The 20,750-nt window shown below is 39.8% G+C and overlaps 1 protein-coding gene across 6 annotated transcripts in view; it reads right to left on the bottom strand.

Moving 5' to 3' along the window:
- LOC131232742 (ubiquitin C-terminal hydrolase 12-like) overlaps positions 1 to 20,750 on the bottom strand; it is a 61,858-nt gene that overhangs the window by 34,551 nt on the left and 6,557 nt on the right. For all 6 annotated transcript variants that reach the window (XR_009164926.1, XR_009164925.1, XM_058229209.1 and 3 more), the window contains exons 9-15: positions 19,943 to 20,041; positions 18,896 to 19,005; positions 15,532 to 15,606; positions 14,525 to 14,603; positions 14,273 to 14,419; positions 14,107 to 14,187; positions 13,883 to 14,002 (exon numbers count right to left, since the gene is read on the bottom strand). Coding sequence is in view for 4 of the 6 variants with exons in the window: in XM_058229209.1 (XP_058085192.1) it covers positions 13,883 to 14,002; positions 14,107 to 14,187; positions 14,273 to 14,419; positions 14,525 to 14,603; positions 15,532 to 15,606; positions 18,896 to 19,005; positions 19,943 to 20,041 (711 nt within the window). In the remaining 2 variants the exon portion in view is untranslated. The remainder of the gene's footprint in view (positions 1 to 13,882; positions 14,003 to 14,106; positions 14,188 to 14,272; positions 14,420 to 14,524; positions 14,604 to 15,531; positions 15,607 to 18,895; positions 19,006 to 19,942; positions 20,042 to 20,750) is intronic.

The raw sequence follows: 20,750 nt of genomic DNA on the forward strand, positions 1-20,750 counted from the left end.
CCCATCCCACACCCTCAACCCTAAAAGGTTTCTTGGGTTGACACGTCTTTTATGCCTGTGTCCCAACAGTGTTTAGTCCCCATCCAAATCGGTTCATATAAAAACATGTTGTGGTGTGACATTTTACCTATGGATGTAGGTCACATCATTCTAGGAAGGCCGTGGTTATACGATAGAAATGTCACGATTTTTCGTCGTTCGAATGTGTGTACATTCACACATGAGGGCAAGAAAATCAAGATTAATCCGTTGCCACCCAAGAGCCACATGGACAAGGCTAGGGATGTGAAAACAAGTGAGTCAAGGAAGGAAGAGAGGAAATCTATTCCAAAGTCTCTACATATCATAAATGTAAAAGAGTTTAAGAAAGAGACTGAGGATGATTCGATGGTGTACGCACTAATGGTTAGGGAAGTTGCACCCGGGGTGCATGTAGAGTTACCCCCTGAGGTGACTCCAGTTATAGAGGAGTATAGTGATGTATTCCCTGAGGATTTACCGGATGAGCTTCCACCTATGCAGGACATCCAACATGCCATTGATCTCGTCTCGGGGTCTACTTTACCAAACCTTCCTCATTACAGGATGAACCCTACAGAGCATGCAGAGTTGCATAGGCAGGTAAATGAGCTCCTGCGAAAGGGTTTCATCCGTGAGAGCATGAGTCTATATGCCGTACCAGCGCTATTAACGCCTAAGAAAGATGGTATGTGGCAGCTGTGTGTGGACATTAGGGCCATTAACAAGATCACGATCAAGTATCGGTTTCCGATACCGAGGCTTGATGATATGTTAGACATGATGGCCAGGTCCACCATTTTTTCCAAGATAGACCTCAAGAGCGGGTATCACCATATACGCATATGCCCAGGAGATGAGTGGAAGACGGCCTTCAAGACGAAGGATGGGTTGTTCGAGTGGTTGGCCATGCCCTTTAGCTTGACTAATGCACCCAGTACTTTTTATGTGTGATGACCCGAGTTTTGAGACCCTTCATGGGGAAGTTCTTAATGGTTTATTTTGATGATATACTCGTATATAGTACCACTAAAGAGCTGCATCTCGACCACTTGAGGCATGTCTATAGTGTCCTTAAGGCGGAGAGGTTATGTGCTAACCTTAAGAAATGTTTATTCTTGTCTGATAGGGTTGTCTTCTTAGGGTTCATCATGTCGTTTGTAGGAATGCGAGCAAATCCAGAAAAAGTCAAGGCCATAGTTGACTGGCCTGAACCGCAAAACATACATGATGTGAGAAGCTTTCATGGCTTAACCACATTTTATCGTCGGTTCATTTGAGGATTTAACACTATTATGGCTCCCATTATTAATTGCATTAAAAAGGGGGAGTTCATATGGTCTAAGGCCACAGATAAGGCATTCAAAGATACTAAGGGTAGGATAATACAGGCTCTCGTCATGCGTCTTCCAGATTTTTCTAAAGTCTTTGAATGAGTGTGTGATGCTTCGGGCATAGGTATAGGAGTACTAAGCCAAGAGGGTCATCCAGTAACCTATTTCAGTGAGAAACTGAATGAGGCAAAACAAAAGTATTCCACCTATGACAAAGAATTTTATGCGGTCGTGCAGTCGTTACGTCATTGGCGTCATTATCTTCTACTGTAAGAATTTGTCTTGTTTTCTGATCACGAAGCTTTGAGGTATTTGAATTCCCAAAAGAAGCTTAACTCAAGGCATGCCAAGTGGATAGCGTTTCTTCAAGAATATTCATTTGTCCTTAAACATAAAGTTGGGATCGAGAACAAACCAATCGATGCCCTTAGTAGGAGAGTGACATTGCTCAACTCCTTGAGTGCAAAAGTTGTCGGGTTTGAGCAATTGAAAGACAAGTATCCCATGTGTCTAGATTTTGAGGAAACATACGTGTCACTCTTAGGTGCCCAGCATAGTTTGGGAGAGTTCATGCTGAAAGATGGCTTCCTTTTCAAAGGAGACCGACTTTGTATTTTCCCCACTTCCCTCCGGGATTTCCTTGTTTGGGAGCTTCATGCTGGACGTATTGCTGGCCATTTTAGTCGAGATAAGACTATCGCCCTAGTGGAGGATCGATTTTATTGGCCAAGACTCAAGCGAGATGTAGCCAAAATTTTAGGGCAATGTCGAACGTGTCAACTGGCAAAACAGAAGAAACAGAATACTGGATTGTACACGCCATTGCCAGTGCCACATGCACCATGGCAAGACATCAGTATGGATTTCATGCTTGGGTTTTCCAAGACAATTAAAAAGCACGATTCCATTTTTGTGGTCGTGGACCGTTTCTCAAAAATGGCCCACTTTCACCCTTTTTCTGAAACCTCAGATGCATCCAACATAGCAAGATTTTCTTTGAGAGGGTGATTCGATTACATGGTTTGCCTAAGACCATAGTGTCTGACAGGAATGTCCGATTTACTAGTTATTTTTGGAAGACATTATGGCACATGATGGGCACGAGACTCCAATTCTCGTCTGAATACCACCCTCAAATTGATGGCCAAACTGAGGTTGTAAATCGAAGTCTCGGAAATCTACTACGATGATTGTTGGGTGAACACATTAAAACTTGGGACTTAGATTTGTTACCTATGTCAATCGCCGAGTTTGCATATAACAGTTCAGTTAATAGGTCTACGAGTATGAGTCCATTCGAGATTATTAGTGGTTACAAACCTAGACTACCAATAGATTTGTTACCTATGTCAGTCACCTAGAGGACCTCAAAGTCAGTAGATGCATTTTCCCATCATATTCATGAGTTGCATGCAGATATTAGGAGGCGGATAAATGCTAATAAAGAACAATACAAAATTTCAACTAACTTACATCGTATAATTTAAGAATTTAATGAGGGTGATTATGTAATGGTTAGGATGAGGCCAGAACAGTTCCCACAAGGTACTATTAAGAAGTTACAAGCATGCATTGCTGGACCATTTAAGATTCTGAAAAAGATTGGGTCCAATGCGTATGTGATAGATCTTCTACCTCGCATGGGGATTAGTTCAACATTCAATGTAGAGGAGGATCTAATACCTTGTTCAAGCCATCCCATAGACCCTAAATTTGTTCCAAACCATTAGCCAATGTCTGAATTTTCTTCCCAACCTACACCACCTATGCCTACTTGATGCACGACACATGATTTAATGCTAGCATGCAACCTGGAGATTACGAAAGAGTCCATAAAGTAATTCAATTAACAAAAGATGTTAATCCACCAAGTAATTAAGAGTAAACAATAGGAAATAAAATCAAATTCAACCCAAATCACACGCCCGCATGACAAGAAATCACATAAATCAATTAAAACTAGGATCGATGGAAGGATAGAACTTCCAATTTAGCATAGGCACGTTCTACACTAAAGGGGATGTGACTAGTAGGTTTTATGATTAGGGTTAAGAAGGGGAAAATCTGAAATTTGAAAAATTAGGGTTTATGGGAATTGTGGATTTTGGAATTAGGGTTTTTAGAAATTATGGGAAATAGAAAATTGAAGATCTAGGGTTTAGAAAGTTGTAATGGGAAGAAAAAGAGGAAGATAAGAGAAGAAGAAAAAGGAAGAAGACTACCTTTCGAAGAAGATGAAAAGGAAGGATGTACCTTGGGGAATCCACCACCAAATAAGTTTCTACCCTTCCACAATTTAATTGGAAGGAAGGGTTTTTTTTCAAAAAAAAAAAAAACCCTAGAAAACAATGAGGAAAATTCATTCACACGAGAGCTTCTCTTCTTTTTTTCTTCCCAAATCTCCACCAGGGTTGGAACTCCACCCTCCCTGTGCTTTTATAATTAAAAATTCAAAATTAAAATCCAACATAATTACAACTATGTCACTCACTTAAGTGGCCCATCGTCCAAAATAAGAAAACTAAAACATATATTATCAATCTCAACCATCAAATAACTCCTAAAAATAACAAAAACCATAAAGAAAGCAAGATCAAAGTCCAAGGGGCCAGATATAAAAAATCTAGTGACCCGATGGCCTGATCAACAAGATCCAACGGTCAAATCGACACGAAATAGAAATATTATGACTAAAAGAGTCTCCTAAGCAGCCCACATGCATCATCCAAAGGTGGGGTCTTCCTGATGCACGTCTAATGCATGTGGGGTCTTCAAAATGGCCTGGCGGCCCCTATCTGGAACTCGTCACCCATCCACAAAGAAAGTTGTGCTGATGTGAGTGATCGTCTCCGTCTCTGGTACATCCAAGTAGGTCCTCTAATGTCCCCATCAATTCCCCTCGGTTGAGGAGATTTCGCCTCTGGCGAAATAAAGCTACAGTGATGCTCGAGGAGATCCGGGTCCCGTCGCTGAAGCTTTGCCTCTATGATCCACGTACTGTCTGATTTTGGTTTGTCCTTCCACTTGACAAGGTACTCCTGGTAACTACCATGTCGTATGGAAAATACTTCTTCATCTAAGATATCCTTCATCTCCTCTCTTCTCATAGGTATGGACGATACGGATGGTAAAGGTTAAGAAGAGGGGTCAAGTAATGGCCATGGATTTTGGGTCAGGTCAAGGGCATCATTATCAAAGTTCATGTGAGGGTCAGGGGAATGTCCATGAAACGGTACAAGATCTTCCACATTAAATGTGGAACTGATACTCATGTTAGGTGGAAGATCTATCAAGTAAGCATTCGAACCCAGTCTTTTCAAGATTTTATAAGGTCCAGTGCTACAGGCTTGTAATTTTTTTATGGTTCTCTTTGGAAACCTTTTTGGACATATTTTAATCATGACTTCATCACCCATAACAAACTCTTTAAACCTATGGTGTGAGTCAACAATCATTTTGTATGTTTCATTACTTATATTGATTCTTTTTCTAATCTTCACATGCAAGTCATACGTATATTGTGTAAATGCATATGCAAACTCTGAAGGCCTATGGAACACGGACATGGGTATTAGATCTATAGGGGTCCTAGGCTCATCTACTTATCTTTCCAAATCCACGTCCTCCCCAGCACTCATTTGATCGCGATGACGGTTTGGTAGAGTCAATGTGTGAATGTCTCACACGGCTATAAGCTCATCTAGTATGTCCTTTGGAATAACAACACTGGACTCTTCCAATATTGGACTCTACTTCATATGGTAAACTCTACACTAACCTCGGGTTTAACCTCAGGTGGCATCTCCATAATAACCTTAGGTGTGACCACACTTGTCATGTGTGCATACAATGCCAAATCGGTTTGTCTCTTTTTCAAACTCTTTGGCATTAACTATAAGAAGAGACTCAAGCTGGAGTTTCGTCACATCTTCAAGACCACATGTCTTGACGTCCTCTTTTTTAGGGATTCTTTTGGGCGAGAGAGACTTCAAGACAATCCTTTTGCCTCCATACAGAAACGAACACGTATTCGAGCGACCAAATAGTGTTGCGTCCATGTCATACAACCAAGGCCTGCCCAAAATGATGTGGCCTATATCCATAGGCAAAACATCACACACAACGTGTCCGTATAGGAACAAAACTGGATGGGAATAGGACAACACTGGGAAACTAAAATTGAAGATGCATCAACCCATGAGACTCGATAAGGCTGAGGGTGAGGAACGGCTAGCGTACCTAAACGATCCACGGTGCGAGCAGATACTACATTGATGCAACTGCCACTATCAATGATCGCCTTACAGTTTTTGCCACCACACTTGGCATAAGTGTGGAAACTTGAATCTCTGCGCCAATCATCACTTTCTACAATTTGGCTTAAGGCGCAGCTAACAATTGCAAGTGGCACAGTCTTAACTTGATCTCTGACTTGTGATTGGACATATTCCCGAGTGTCGGGGTTTGCCTGAAGGGAGGCTTCAAGCCCAATTGACACGTGCATTGATAACGGTCAATTGAGTTGTGGTGGTCCTATTGTGCGCTTCAATAGCCGTCAGATGATCGTTGATAGCGTTAAGGGCCTCGTCAATCTGCTCTAGATTCATAATGGTATGTAGACCAAAGCCACGTCCAGAACAAGTGGGGGCATACACAAGGTAACTTTAAAAGAGAAACTCTAGGTCATAGGACAATGATTAAACTAACCAAGAGATCAAGCTAGACACACCAACCAAAAAATTCAGCAAGCCACTATCCTCAAATATGATGTTGAAAATTCAGCAGGGTAGAAATCTAAGGGTGCCAAACTGAAAATTTAGAAATGTGATACCTCGAGATTTCTATGCTGAAAATTCAGCAATGGTATAAGTGGAAACGCTAGCTGAAAATTCAACAACTCCAAAAAATAAAAATTAAAATCAGCAATATGATCATATATGCAATGAATGTTCTACTAACCCTAGATGTGACTCTAACCTAGATGCAACACAAAAATCCTATGCTAAACATATTCTCTGATACGAAATTTGATAAAGGACACATGATTTAATGCCAACATGCAACGTGGAGATTATGAAAGAGTCCATAAAGTAATTCAATTAACAAAAGATGTTAATCCACCAAGTAATTATGAGTAAACAATAGAAATAAAATTGGATTTAACATAAATCACATGCCCGGATGCCAAGAAATCACATAAATCAATTAAAACTAGGATCGATAGAAGGATATAACTTCCAATTTAGCATAGGCACATTCCACACTAAAGGGGATGACTAGTAGGTTTTATGATTAGGGTTAAAAAGGGAAAAATCTGTAATTTGAAAAATTAGGGTTCATGGGAATTGGGGATTTTGGAATTAGGGTCTTTAGAAATTAGGGAAAATAGGAAATTGAAGATCTAGGATTTAGAAGGTTGTAATGGGAAGAAAAAGAGGAAGATAAGAGAAGAAGAAAAAAGAAGAAGACTACCTTTCGAAGAAGAGGAAGAGGAAGGATGTACCTTGAGGAATCCACCACCAAACAAGTTTCTACCCTTCCACAATTTAATTGGAAGGGAGGGTTTTTTTTTTTCAAAAAACCCTAGAAAACAATGAGGAAAATTCATTCACACAAGAGAGCTTCTCTCTTTCTTTTTTTCTTCTCAAATCTCCACTAGGGTTGGAACTCCACCCTCTCTGTGCTTTTATAATTAAAAATTCGAAATTAAAATCCAGCATAATTACAACTATGCCACTCACTTAAGTGGCCCATCGTCTAAAATAAGAAAACTAAAACATATATTATTAATCTCAACCATCAAATAACTCCTAAAAATTACAAAAGCCATAAATAAAGCAATATCAGAGTCCAAGAGGTCCAGATGTAGAAGATCTGGTAGCCTGATCTACAAGATTCAACGGTCGGATCGACACGAAATAGAAATCTTATGACTAAAACAGTTTCCTAAGCAGCCTACATGCATCATCCCAAGGTGGGGTCTTCCTAATGCGCGTCCAATGCATGTAGGGTCTTCCTTATGCACCCCATCTGGAACTCGTCACCCATCCACAAAGAAAGTTGCGCTGATGTGAGTGGTTGTCTCTATCTCTGGTACATCCGAATAGGTCCTCTGATGTCCCCATCACTGCTACACCTAAGAAAGAGAAGAAATTGAAGGAATTGTGGATGAGTAAATTGTTTCCACTCGATACGGTGAATTTTAGAGGTACTTGGTGAAGTGGAAGAACAGACCATCATCTAACTGTACATGTTTGACAGAAGCGAAGTTGCGAAGGCCAGATCTAGATTTGTTAGAAAGGCACAAGAGTTTTATCTCGCCGAAGTCAAGCTCTTCTCAGCTGAGGGGAGTAGATGCGGACACCAAGTCATTCAAAGTATATCAACGCAGGAGGCGTGCATTACCCGTGTCAATGTGGTTAGATGACGGGTACGAGTCATGTCTCTAGAGGTTGAAGACCTTACACATGTTCGTGACATGTGTAAGTTGCTCGAAGAAGACATTTGGACCATTGGATCGTGAGGATGGTGTGATTGGGACTGTTGGATCGTGACGGTCCACCTTCCCAGCGTTATCATCGGGGCCCATCGGGCATCTTGAATTTGAATTTAGTTTATGAACATTTGAGTCATTTAAGTTTTGAGACAGTTTGCACACAATTTTTGTGCAAATTTCTTTTTTAGAAGAAAAATTTTTGGTAGAGGTATTTTGGTAATTTCATGTAATTACGAATTTATAAGAGTGTTTTACCCTAATCCTAAAGAATGTTATGTTATGTTTTAAGGAAAAAAAAAAAGAGTTTTTGCTTCTCATGATTTCATCTTCGACTTCTAGTGATTGGAAGAAGGCGTGAGGCCCAGGGAAATGATTTCTCATCCTCTACTTCTCAATACTTCTTTCTTTTCTCAAGGTACTCTCTTCTTTAACCCTATTCTCTTCCTTTTCTCCTAAAATCTTTAGATCTAGAAGTCAATCGTTGTTTCTTTTTTATCTAAATCATTAGATCTTAAAAGATTTTCATCCCTACATTTATATATTTTGACATTCTTCAAAACCCATCACCCAAAGCCTACATTTGAAGAACCACAAATTTTTTTTCTGAATATTCCAGATTTCCCAATCCAGAAAATTCTTATTTTCTAAATTAGAAAATCCACTTGGATCATTAGACAGACCAATTGCAAGACGAAAGTTATATCTTTCGCTCTCTTCTTTAACCCTATTCTCTTCCTTTTCTCCTAAAATCTTTAAGATCTAGAAGCCAATCTTATTTCTTTTTTATCTAAATCATTAGATCTTAAAAGATTTTCATCCCTGCATTTACATATTTTGACATTCTTCAAAACCCATCACCTAAAGCCTAAATTTGAAGAACCACAAATTTTTTTTCTGAATATTCTAGATTTCCCAAGATTAGAAAATCCACTTGGATCATTAGACGGACCTATTGCAAGACGAAAGTTCTATCTTTCGTTTAAAGACGAAAATATCTTCCTTTTCTCCTAAAATCTTTAAGATCTAGAAGCCAATCTTGTTTCTTTTTTATCTAAATCATTTGATCTTAAAAGATTTTCATCCCTGCATTTACGTATTTTGACATTCTTCAAAACCCATCACTTAAAGCCTAAATTTGAAGAATCACAAAATTTTTTTCTGAATATTCCAAATTTCCCAATCCAGAAAATTCATATTTTCTGGATTAGAAAATCCACTTGGATCGTTAGACGGACCTATTGCAAGACGAAAGTTTTATCTTTCGTCGGATCCAATTAAATTCAGGTTTTATGATTCAATACTTATGTTTGTGATGGATGGCCATAATCATTGCTACATTAACCTTATTTCTTTCTTGTGTTTATGATGTATAAGGCTGATATTTGATTTGTTTTTAAAGATTGCATAAATCTGCCCCTTTCAAATACCACGTTCATTTAAGGTTGGATTAGGCTGTTCTACATCACCAAGTGTCGAGCCATTGCACAGAGAGAGAGAGAGAGAGAGAGAGAGAGAGAGGGAGAGAGATTCCTTTTTGCACTAAATGTTCAGTTGCTGCAATTTCCTTGCAAATTGTCGAACCTCTATAAAGGGAGGATCTCCTAACTGACCATCCACCTCGATGCACTCCGTACTTATTAGCAATTAATTCCCTCCACATTCTCCCTAACTCGGTACTAAACCGCCAAATCCATTTACCTAGAAGAGCGGTATTCATTTGTGCAAGACTCTTGATCCAATTTAGGGATAAGGGCCAAAAACGTCACTACTAGTTCAACAAAAAGGTCGCCTTGTTCATAGAACTCCAGGATAAAATCCATAACATCCTTCTTGAGTAAGGACCAAAACTTCTTAAAGAAGAACATTGGAGAGTCATCCGGCCCTGACACTTTCCCCCCACACATCGAATCCAACGCAACTTTAACTTCATCTACTGAAATTTCATATTCAAGCAATAAAGCATCTTCAAAAGAAAGAGACTGAAATTGAAGATTGTCTAACCTTGGCCTTTCCCATTGCTCCCTAGAAAGGAGATTCTCAAGAACTAGACTGTAGCATCCGAAACCTTGTTCTTGTTCGATGCCCGATTCCCATCCAACACAATAATGGAAATTATGTTTGCACGTGCCCATTTGCTAGCCATACTATGGAAAAATCACATGTTCTTATCTCCTTCCTAGAGCCATATTGCTCTCGATCTCTGCCACCATCTGATCTCCTCTTATCTAGCCCTCTTTCATATCTGACCGCCAAATCCGCTCTCAATTTCCTCTATTCGATAGATAAATCCCCACTCTCTTCTAAAACATCAAGCTCATGGACTGCGTTAAAGATCGAATCGAACTTCACCTCTCTGTCAAGACCTCTTTCTTCCAAAGATTAATCTTGCCTTTCAGCATTTTGAATTTCTTGGCAATCCTGAAGCCTGCATATCCCTCCACATCAAACAAGTTCCACCATTTTGCCACCAACTGTTGGAATCCTTCTATCTCCAACCACGAGGCTTCGAATCTAAAAGGTCTAGGCCCCCCAAGTATCAGCCCCCATATCGAGAATTATGGGACGATGACCTCACGCTATTCTAGGCAAGTAGTAGTGCGAAGACAATGGAAACTTCTCTGTCCAAGACCTAGATACCAAAAATATGTCCAGACTTAACAATGTAGGTTCCTATTGACCGTTGGACCACGTATATTTAGCCCCTTCCAAAGGAAGATCAACCATATCATTTCGGTTTACCCAATCTGCAAAATTAACCATGTTACGTGTGATCCTACTGCCAAACGACTTCTCATGACCGAATCTAATAACATTGAAATCTCCCCTCACACACCAAGGATCATTCCATCTCTATCTAACACTCTCTCTGCCTAGAAACATTCCCTCAAAGAAGGGATATAAGGCCTATACGCTGTTGTAAACACCCAATAAAAACCAAAAGAGAACTCGCAGAACCGAACTGAGATGGAAAAGGAGCCATGAACCGTGTCTAGCTTCTTCAAAAGGTCAGATTTCCATGCAATAATAATGCCTCCAACTGAAACCCAATCCTTGTTATTAGCCCCCCATATAGAATATACCATCCCCCTATCCACCTTCTGGAGCTTGGTCTCCTGAAACGCAACGATATCAGCCTTAGAACTTTTGGAAATTCTCCTCATCTACGCCCTTTTTGCTTTACCCCCCAATCCCTTAACATTCCAAGAGAAAACAATCATTGAACATCTGTATTCCACGATCTAACCCTCGTAACTCCACTCATTTTCCCAACTGTAACGTAAATGATGGTACGTTTAGTGTTTTTGTTACCCTCCTTTAGCCAAATAGCTCTAAAATGTTGGCGACATTTTGATTTCTTCTTCCCTCGATCTAGAAGAATAATATGAAATCAACTTATCTCTAAGAGTTGAATCCTCATCTAACAAAGAGCCCCCTTCCTCTTGGATATCTAGGGCTTGGATCCGCTCCAGTATGGACAAACATTTCCAACACTCTTTTATGAAACACCTCCCAATGACACAACTTGAGTTCTCCTCTAGCATCTGCATTTTCTTAACAAGAACAAAACTAGGTCTACCCTCGACCGAAAAAGATGGCCACCAACCATTGACCAGAGAGTGAAAACCCTCCACTTTGAGCCAAGCCAACTCGAAATCTAAAGGGTTTCAGTGCCTAGTTAATTTCATCAACTTCCAGCAAAATGGGCAATATGATCTGAGGTCGGCTTAGGGAGGCCTCTTTCATGAGCAAAGGGGTACCTTTGAATCCACCTAGGAGAAACCAAAAGGTTGTCTAACAAGGATGTGGCAGGGAAGCACGACCATTCAACCAAGTGAATTTCACTTCCCTGATGGGGAGGTCAAGAAGTTTGTGCTTCCCTATCCATTCTAAAATACCACGAATACTGCTGAGACTATTTCCATTGAGTTTCTCATGCACAAAACACACATTAAAATCTCCTCCCATGCACCAAGGGAGCATCCATCCGTCCCAAAGATGAAAGCTCTTCCCAAAACAAAGCACGGATGGGGGCTCTGATGGTGGAGAACAGAGATCAGAGAGGAGTCTTTAAGAGAGGGAGACGAATCAGCTTCTGAGTAGTCATCTGACTTAAAAGGGCATGTGTCTGTCTTTGATTGAGAAGAGCAGATAATATTTCTATTAGCATCAACCTTCAAAGAAGCTAAAACATCATTACTAATGTCATCACCTTGGCAACCGTCATCTAGAGTAAAAGAGAGAGCCAGGTGGCTGGACACATCCCGCCTCGAGCAGTTGGAGAGGACAGTTGTCCTTCGCAATAATCCCTCTCTGCTCCACCGCCACTGGAAGGGCAAAAGTTTCATAATGACGAGTGGCTCAGCTTATAACACGCCGCTGATAGGGGAGCTAGTTGGAGGAAGGAGATGAAGACACGTATCCTCTACACCAAAAGAAGCCGCATGATCACTAACAATAGCATTAGTGATTGACTGAGCTGGAACAGGGCTAAAGGGCTAAATCTACAAAGAAGAGAGATTCTCAATAAGCAAGATATCGCTCACCTTATCTAAAGGAGGCGATAAATTCAAAATCTTGAATGAAGATAAGCACGGGAGATGAACGAGCGTTGGGGGAAGCCGATCCGTACCAGAATCCAACATGAGGGGAATCTCAATCATCCTAGACTCAGAGATGATGCCTGAGGATCAAACGGGCTGGGGTCGAGGACAGATACAAGTGTTCAGGAGTAGAGACGAGGGGAGTTGCTGACTGGCAAGCAAATTTGTTTCCCACCATCCACGTGTAACACCCAAGACCCCACGCAAGCTCTCACGAGTGCCACTTTCCAAACAGGGATCACACACAGACAGCCAAGAGCCTGTGGTCCTGGGGGACACCTGAACACCCCCAACACCAGAGCTAGGGCAAAAGATCGGAAACCGCCATTACTACGGTTTGCAGACTCTCCTAACCAAGCATGATATGCAAGGAAGCCTTCTCTCGACGCCTGATTTGGAACTACATCTCCCCCACAGAGACCTTAACAACGGCCGAAGTCTTAGCGGCATTCCCAACCCAAATGAATAGCCTCGCCATTTGAAGCCCTTACCATCTCTCTGACGACTCGTCTATGACCTTTAACTCACCAATACAAGAGCCCAAAGCACGAAAAAAATCAAATGACCAAAGTTCTAAAGGAAATCTCGAAAAATGGAACCAAGCATCTAAGAACCCAAACGGTGACCAATCTGACCATTTGACAATGGCGGTCACCGGCCTGACATGATGAATTTGCCTTATGAATAATATTTTATCTAGATCTTCCAACGAAGGCGAGGAAACCCAGACTTAGCTCTGATCAAGAGGGCAAAAGGAAATCATTAAGACCTAAGTTACAATAAAAACCTAACCCAAGGTGTTCCATAACGATAATAGTGGCCGTAACAGCCACCTTTGTTAACCCACTTGATTCAACGTTGAACCTTTACTATAGAGCAGCACCAAATACTTCCACTTTGGAATATTGTTTTAGTGTACTTCAGAATGCAATCATGGGAGTGTCAAGGACAAGGAATGTGCAAGATGCAGAAATAAATATAAAGCAAGACGAAGCATGTATTTCTAAGGAATATATGTGAGCTAAGTCAAGGGTGGACATAAGTGTAACCTGTGCAGGTGACCTGTGTTTCCCACTTTATTCAACTGCACTAGCAGTTCACATAATGACTTTGCCTCCCAGGAAGTGGAGGTTTTGAGTTGAACAGGTTGCAAATGGGTGTAGATGTATCAATCACGTATTCAGCAAAAGCTAAAAGATGGGATCAATTTGACCAAAAAATATAAAATAAACATCTTTAATGAGTAAAAGCAGAAAAGATAGATTTCACACAAAGTTGTGGTTAAGAAAAATGACTGAAGTTTTGTTTTCTCACCAACAACACATTTCTTTTTTATGGTTAATCAAAACATTATTAAGAAGAAAAAAAAATTAAAAAAAAAAAACAAAAAGACAATGCCACACATGTACTTTCCCAAACAATAAGGATGGTACCTTGAAAAGGTTAAAGGGCATCTGTTTCTGGATGCGAAAACTCCGAACTTTGTCATGATCCACAAGATCAAAGTATATATCCCTTCCAATCTGTTCTGCAAGATCCTCATCTCGAGCAACCTGCACATATTGAAATAATTGATTCAGCAAAGAACAGTGATGGGAAGCCCCAGAATAAATTGATCAATGCTCTAGCACAAAAACAGAAAAAAGCTAGTCAAAACCTTTATAATGGTATAAAGATGTGCCTCTGCTTTTTCCTTTTTCTTGTGCTCTTTTTCTTCTTGTTCTTTCTTCAACCTTATCTGAAAAGGATGTTAATTACACACATCATCCTTCCATAAAAAGTAATCTGAAAAAAAATTAAGCCACCTGTAAAAAGCATCTTACCCTAAGGTGTTCAGCAATATCCTTCTCGTCCACATTACAAATTATTTTCTCTTTGTCGCTTTCACGAATATACACAAGCATGTATGCATTTGAATACTTCGTAAACTTAAATGGAGTGTTATTAAAGCCAGGATTAGTCTGAGGTAACTGTTGGATACAAGCAGATAAAAGAAACAACTCAGATTGAACTGATTACAAAAGACCAAAAAGCATGGCAGTACCAAGAAATATACTTAATACTGAAGCCCTCACCTCTTCCTCACCACCATACTGCTCCTCTAGTGCCCTCTTCACATCTTCTTTTGTTACCCGTTCATCATCAAACTTGAACCTTAAAAACAGAAAATATTGTCAATCAACATGGAGGTACCCCATCATTCTAAGGTGTGGAAAATCCCAGTCATGATAAGTTGCATAGAACTATTGCCTAGTCTGCATTCACCACCATCTTCCACTATACACTTGCACACGTATAGCAACCCAGACAATTCAATCAACAGGTGCATCATGGATGCAGCTCAACTTAGAGATCACATGACACAAACAATCTTAACCATCTGACTTGGACCATTGGATTTGGACAGAATCAATTTATTTTTAGACATCCATTTGATGTCCAACAATTGGTCATTTAGGAATGTTCAATTAGGGTAATTTTTAGGGCTATGCTCCATTAACAATGGGCCCCACAAATAGTTAAATGTGGATTGCCGTACATGTATGCTGTGCAAAGTAAATGAGTCACTGCCATTTAGAATATCATGGTGAATGCTCCGTGTGTCTGAAACTATTCTACGAGGTTTTAATCATGTAAAAAGCAACTTGCACACACCCATTGCCACGCGGGCATGAATGACAGTGAACACGTGCGGGCACACCAGCAGCCATGTTACATGTGCATGCAAGCCACCCGCATGTGCACATGAAGTGAAAGGCAATACTAGATAATCAGAAATCAAGCAATAGACTCCTCAATAATGTCAGGTGAAAAGAACATTCTGAGGAAAAAAAAAACATAAAGCAAATGGCACACAATTAGACTGCCCTAAGTTGTTTGAATAATTACCAAGTCGTGGTCCACACATGACAAGAACATATCACGACAGTTTTACATTCAAATAAATCATTCCATTCAGCCATCGATTAGATGGATCTAGCAACCATAGCTAGTAATGAAGGCTTGCACATTCAGTTCCAAGCAATCATGTACAACAGATAGGAGACCATAGGTACCTGCATATGACATACAAATCACATACCACTGATCAGAGAGAGTTGGCCTGATAAAAGCATAATAGTGTCCACCATGTACACCACCACTGTGAACGAGAACACTGCAACCAAGGTAGAAAAAGAAATATCAGTTTTGATGTATATTCTAATGCCAATCATATAATAGAAAGATGGACACTTGCAGCATTGATAACAAGACCATTGAAGTCTGGGAATTGCCAGATCTACTTAATCTCACAAATTAGCTAAAAGTCAAAGAAATAATTCAGGCACGACATTAAGGATCGAGAAGAGAACTTCAACCTGGTGGTCATATGGGAAATTATTATTTCAGGATTACAAAGTAGCACATAAAACCAGCATTACACTCTGTCAGCTAAATGACCATAGAAAGATTACATACAAGATAGCTGAAAGTCAAATTTACAACTAATCCACCAGTACAGTACACAAAGGAAAATAACCTACTTAGGTTCAAGCATTTTTCCAACCCAACATACAGCATTGAATCAATCTATAGTTACAATCATAAACTCTGGACAGGCCAAAACGAGAAGACAATTACCCTAATCATATTTAGCAGATGGCAGATGACATGTGTGAAGAGTTAGGGTGTCTTGCCATTTTTAATCACCAGATAGCACCAATAAATTTAAGGCCAGTTTGGGTGGAAGGTGGGAAGTTTTTTCCCCCTTTTCTAGAAAGATGGTGTGAATGGGATATTGTAATATTTCTACCTTTGCCTACATTTTAAAATATACTAGCATTTACCTCTGTCCAAAAAGTAAAAAATATCTTTGCTGAAAGTGCTGTAAAATCTGGTGCTATAATTGCACAGGTGGTTTGTGGAGCACAATTTTAGTGCATTCCAATGTTCTTACTAATGGAAATACCACAGTATTTACCAGTGCCCAAATGCAACCTTCGTAAGATTCCTTCCCTTCAAAGGGAAAATAACCCATAAAATCTCTTCCTAATCCACCCAACTGTCAAACAACCATTCACTCCAAAAGCTCAAGCTATCAGAGTGTGGTGTATCAATGTATATCAAGGGACTTTATCACTTCATCACCCCCCCCCCCCCCGGCACGTGCGGGGTGGGAACTCCACACGGGAACATACTGACATGGGCCGGACCTGATTTTTCCGGACCCCCCGTGGGAGAATAATATATTAACGAGGCATATTTGCTGCTCTCGAGATTCGAACATAGGACTTTCCGCTCTGATTCCAGGTAGAGAGAGATTTGATGATGATAATGTGAAGAAGAGAGGAAAATATTGAGAGAGAAGAAGAAGAAGGAGAGTTTGGGAGAGATAAATCTATGCCAAGAGAGCCCCTACGCCAAGTAAGATTGATTCAAACAACTCTATCTCACTCAATCCTTCAAGATAATAAGAGATAAACCTCAAACAAATATCAATCATCCAAAAATACCATGAAATGCAGCCAAAAAAGCCCTAACCGAGTGAAAATGGCCCAACCGCACGTCTATTTGAGATTAAAAACCTCTCAAACAGTGATCTTAAGTAAAAAAAATCCACCATGGGTAGCTTGGGAGGAAGATTTCAGTCCATCTTGAGCAAAGAAACCAAAGAAAAGCTTATCGATTTGAGGTAAATCGAAGAAAAATGGAATATAGGGCCGATTTTCGAATTTCTCTATTTCGCCCAAAATACCATGAAAGGAGATCCAATAAATTCTGAAAAAATCATGACAAAACTTCTAAAATCAAGATCTATCAAATCCCTAAACTTTTAGCTTAAACGAAGTCCATGTATCCGTACCGCTGCTGATGTCAGCAAGGTGACGTGTCGCCTCTCAATCTGTTGAATGCGGAATGACAGGATCTATGCTCTGATACCATGTCAAACAACCATTCACTCCAAAAGCTCAAGCTGTCAGAGTGTAGTGTATCAATGTATATCAAGGGACTTTATCACTTCAACACTAACATCAAATAATGATACAGATACTGTTGTCAAAATCCTACGATTGACGATTTTAGTCGAATCTTAAGCAAAAGGATTTGAATCCCTTTTTATATGAATCCTACAATTCTATGATCTGAATCCTACAATTTACGATTCAAATTATACTTGTTCTCTTCTATTTTGAGCTTCACTAGGTGATACAGGACAATTAACCACTTGCTCTAAAAGCTCAAACTGATAGAGCATGGCGAATTAATCCCTTTATCTCATAGCCCAAGCCCCACATCGCATGGGTTAGGACCTCGGCCGAACCCCCCTCGTGGGCCCCACATCACATGGGTACCGCCTCACATGGGCCGCCCACCTCGAGTGTTTCCTCACATCCCACAGGCTACCCCACTCGAGCCCGGTGTGAAAATGCCCATGCATTACCTGGCTTTCATTTTATGTTTTTAAATTGGTGGAGGCTTTAAGAATCATTTAGAAAAGGTAGATTATTTTTATGTTCTTTATAAGATATTAAATTATATATATTATCATCAACGTTAAATCATGTAGCCTTTTTTGTGATTTTTTACTTCTTAACTAGCGAAAACACCAAATTGATGTATGACTTACCTGTAATGCTTTTATGGATGGTTATGATCATGCTGACTTGTATGTATTATGGAATGATGTTTAGAAATCAAAATATCTTTTTTGGTCGGTCTACAGTATCAAAGGCCACTTTTCCACCATGATTCTACATTCAAGAAAGGTAACAAGAACATCAATTATTAAAGGACCCTTGTCTGTTTTTTTAAGGGAAATTTCATGGAAGACAAAAAATAAAGGAATGAGAATCCTTTAACACTATCATGACATGGTATTACTTGGTGCACATTAATGGCAAAAGGAAGATGGATGAGTTTTTCAAAAAAATCCTGATTTATTTATATTTTCATTTTTTTTCAATATTTTACGATATGATTTGCGATCCAATACAATTCAACCCCTACTACGATTTGCGATAAGATAACGATTTTGACAACATTACAAATGTCTAGAAGAAATTATCTGACAATTAAGTTAGACCCACCTAACACCAATCAAACAGGCACCTTGTTTGTTGAGAAGAAAATTGGAGTGATACAAGGGCCCATTTGGATGTGCACCCGAATTGGGATTTGTTTAGTTTCCTGTGCCATTTGGAACAAAACGAAAAGCAGAATCTTTGTTAGGTGGGACTCTGTTCTGTTATTCCCCCTTTTCCAGCTCAAATCTCAAGTGAGATGAGAATCACTTTGACCCACCCCATCTCACCACCAATTTGATGGAGCACATCCAGTCTGCCTCCAAAAGTGGGAACACCCAAACATAAACTGTTATACTAAAGCCATTATGACATGTCATCAGAGCAGTAAAAGATAATCAACGATCAATCACATCAGGAAATAATGCTCCTCAGGCATGGTACCTGTGAAGTGTGTAAAGGTTGCGAACCCTTCTGTCTGCATCTGGAGAAAGATATTTTCCGTTGTCTCTATCAAGGTCTAGTTGCAATGGGAACTCATAACGGTCATTTATCTGCATAAAGAAAGAACATGCTAGGAATTAGATCCTCACCTTCCAAGGTTAAAACATGAAGCATACATAAGTTCATGGTCAAAAGAAAAGGCAGGTTTCACAACTAATTACTATATATGATCCCAGAAATAGTGGCTCAATAAACCAAGATAAATGAAAAGAAGGCAGCTTTTCCATTTTATAAAGAAAAAAAGTTGGCTAATAGAAAAACATTACAGAAAACATTAAAAAAGGGATAGGTTCCTCAACAAAAAGCTCAAGCACAGGTGGAGCACTTAAGCCATATGGTAAGTGTCATTATTAGACCCCATGGGGTGAGAGAGAACCATATCACAAGAAGCTGTAATGTCCCTAAGTTCATCCATAGTGCGAGCAAGAGAGGCAAGTTTCAGCTATCTATTCTTTGCTTAACGGCAGTCACTGAATCCTCTTCGACCCCAAATCTGGGGATCAATCAAACCTGTAAGAATATCTCAACTTCGGCCTCATTCAAATATTTCTCCTTGACTGGAACAGAAATGTGCTTGACTGCACTGTGGCCATCTCTAACAGTGCTAACCACCCTCATATTCTAGCCGATTCAATGTTTGCAAAGGAACATCAAGATTGAGCTCAAGGAATTCCATGGGTACCCATCCCTACATGATATCTTTCAATCTTTTCCAGTTCCACAACATCATTGAACATAATTCCATGGCATTCCTTCTTACAAAGCACCAAATTGACTAGAGTCTTGGGATTGCAACAGGTGAGGCTCTCAAATTGGGACAGGTCAGGGTCAACCCAGGTCCCAAGCCCAACCAATTTGCTAAATCAATCCAAATTTGACAAAAGTTCACTCCAATTTTGTAGGTTGGTGAAATGTACATGCAATGTAACATTGGCTCCAAAAATAGCCACAAATTACAGGAGAACACCCGCTCGCTAAAATACCAACCTTTACCATTGTGTCCCGCATGAAATCGTATTCGAACCGTTTTAGCTGAAGTTGCAGCACAGGAGGGAAGTCAATGAACAAGACGCCCTTCTTAGCATCCTGAAATGGTCATAAATTATAGTAAACATCTACAAAAAGTATTATCAAGGAAGGACAAATTTTTCAATCCATAAAAACTAGCATATCACAAAAGTGAAAAGAAACATCAGTGTCCAGACTTGTTGGATACTGTTATACAAGCAAAACCAAAATTACAAAATAGAGGATGTTCACACTAGCTTGTCTCACCACCACACCTCATATTACTGGCAGATCAAACTATCTGAAGAAACAATTCATTTTATCAGATTACCAGTGTTCTAGTGGTAGGAGAGTACCCTAACACTAGCTTGTCTCACCACCACACCTCATATTACTGGCAGATCAAACTATCTAAAGAAACAATTCATTTTATCAGATTACCAGTGTTCTAGTGGTAGGCGAGTGCCCTAACATGCTCATGAAATCAAATATTGAACAAAACCAGGTTAACTCCACAAAGTTAAATCAGTTTCAGTACATATTGAGTTGAGTCGGTTTCACCCAACGGCCAACTCAGTTATTTGGATAGTTTCATCCTTAGCCTGGTGTTTGCTTCATCCAAGATGTACCAAAAAACCAAGTCAACTAGGTCACAATGTAGAATGAGTTGCAAACTGAAACCAACTATTCTAACCACGGCTGCAGTACAGAGTTGGTTTCAATTCACGACTGGTGGAATGAATTATTCTACCTAGAAATGGGTCAAAAGAGAAGCTTCTTTGCCAAA

The sequence above is a fragment of the Magnolia sinica genome, chromosome 18 (genome assembly GCF_029962835.1).
Source record: "Magnolia sinica isolate HGM2019 chromosome 18, MsV1, whole genome shotgun sequence".
In the NCBI taxonomy this organism is placed as follows: domain Eukaryota; kingdom Viridiplantae; phylum Streptophyta; class Magnoliopsida; order Magnoliales; family Magnoliaceae; genus Magnolia; species Magnolia sinica.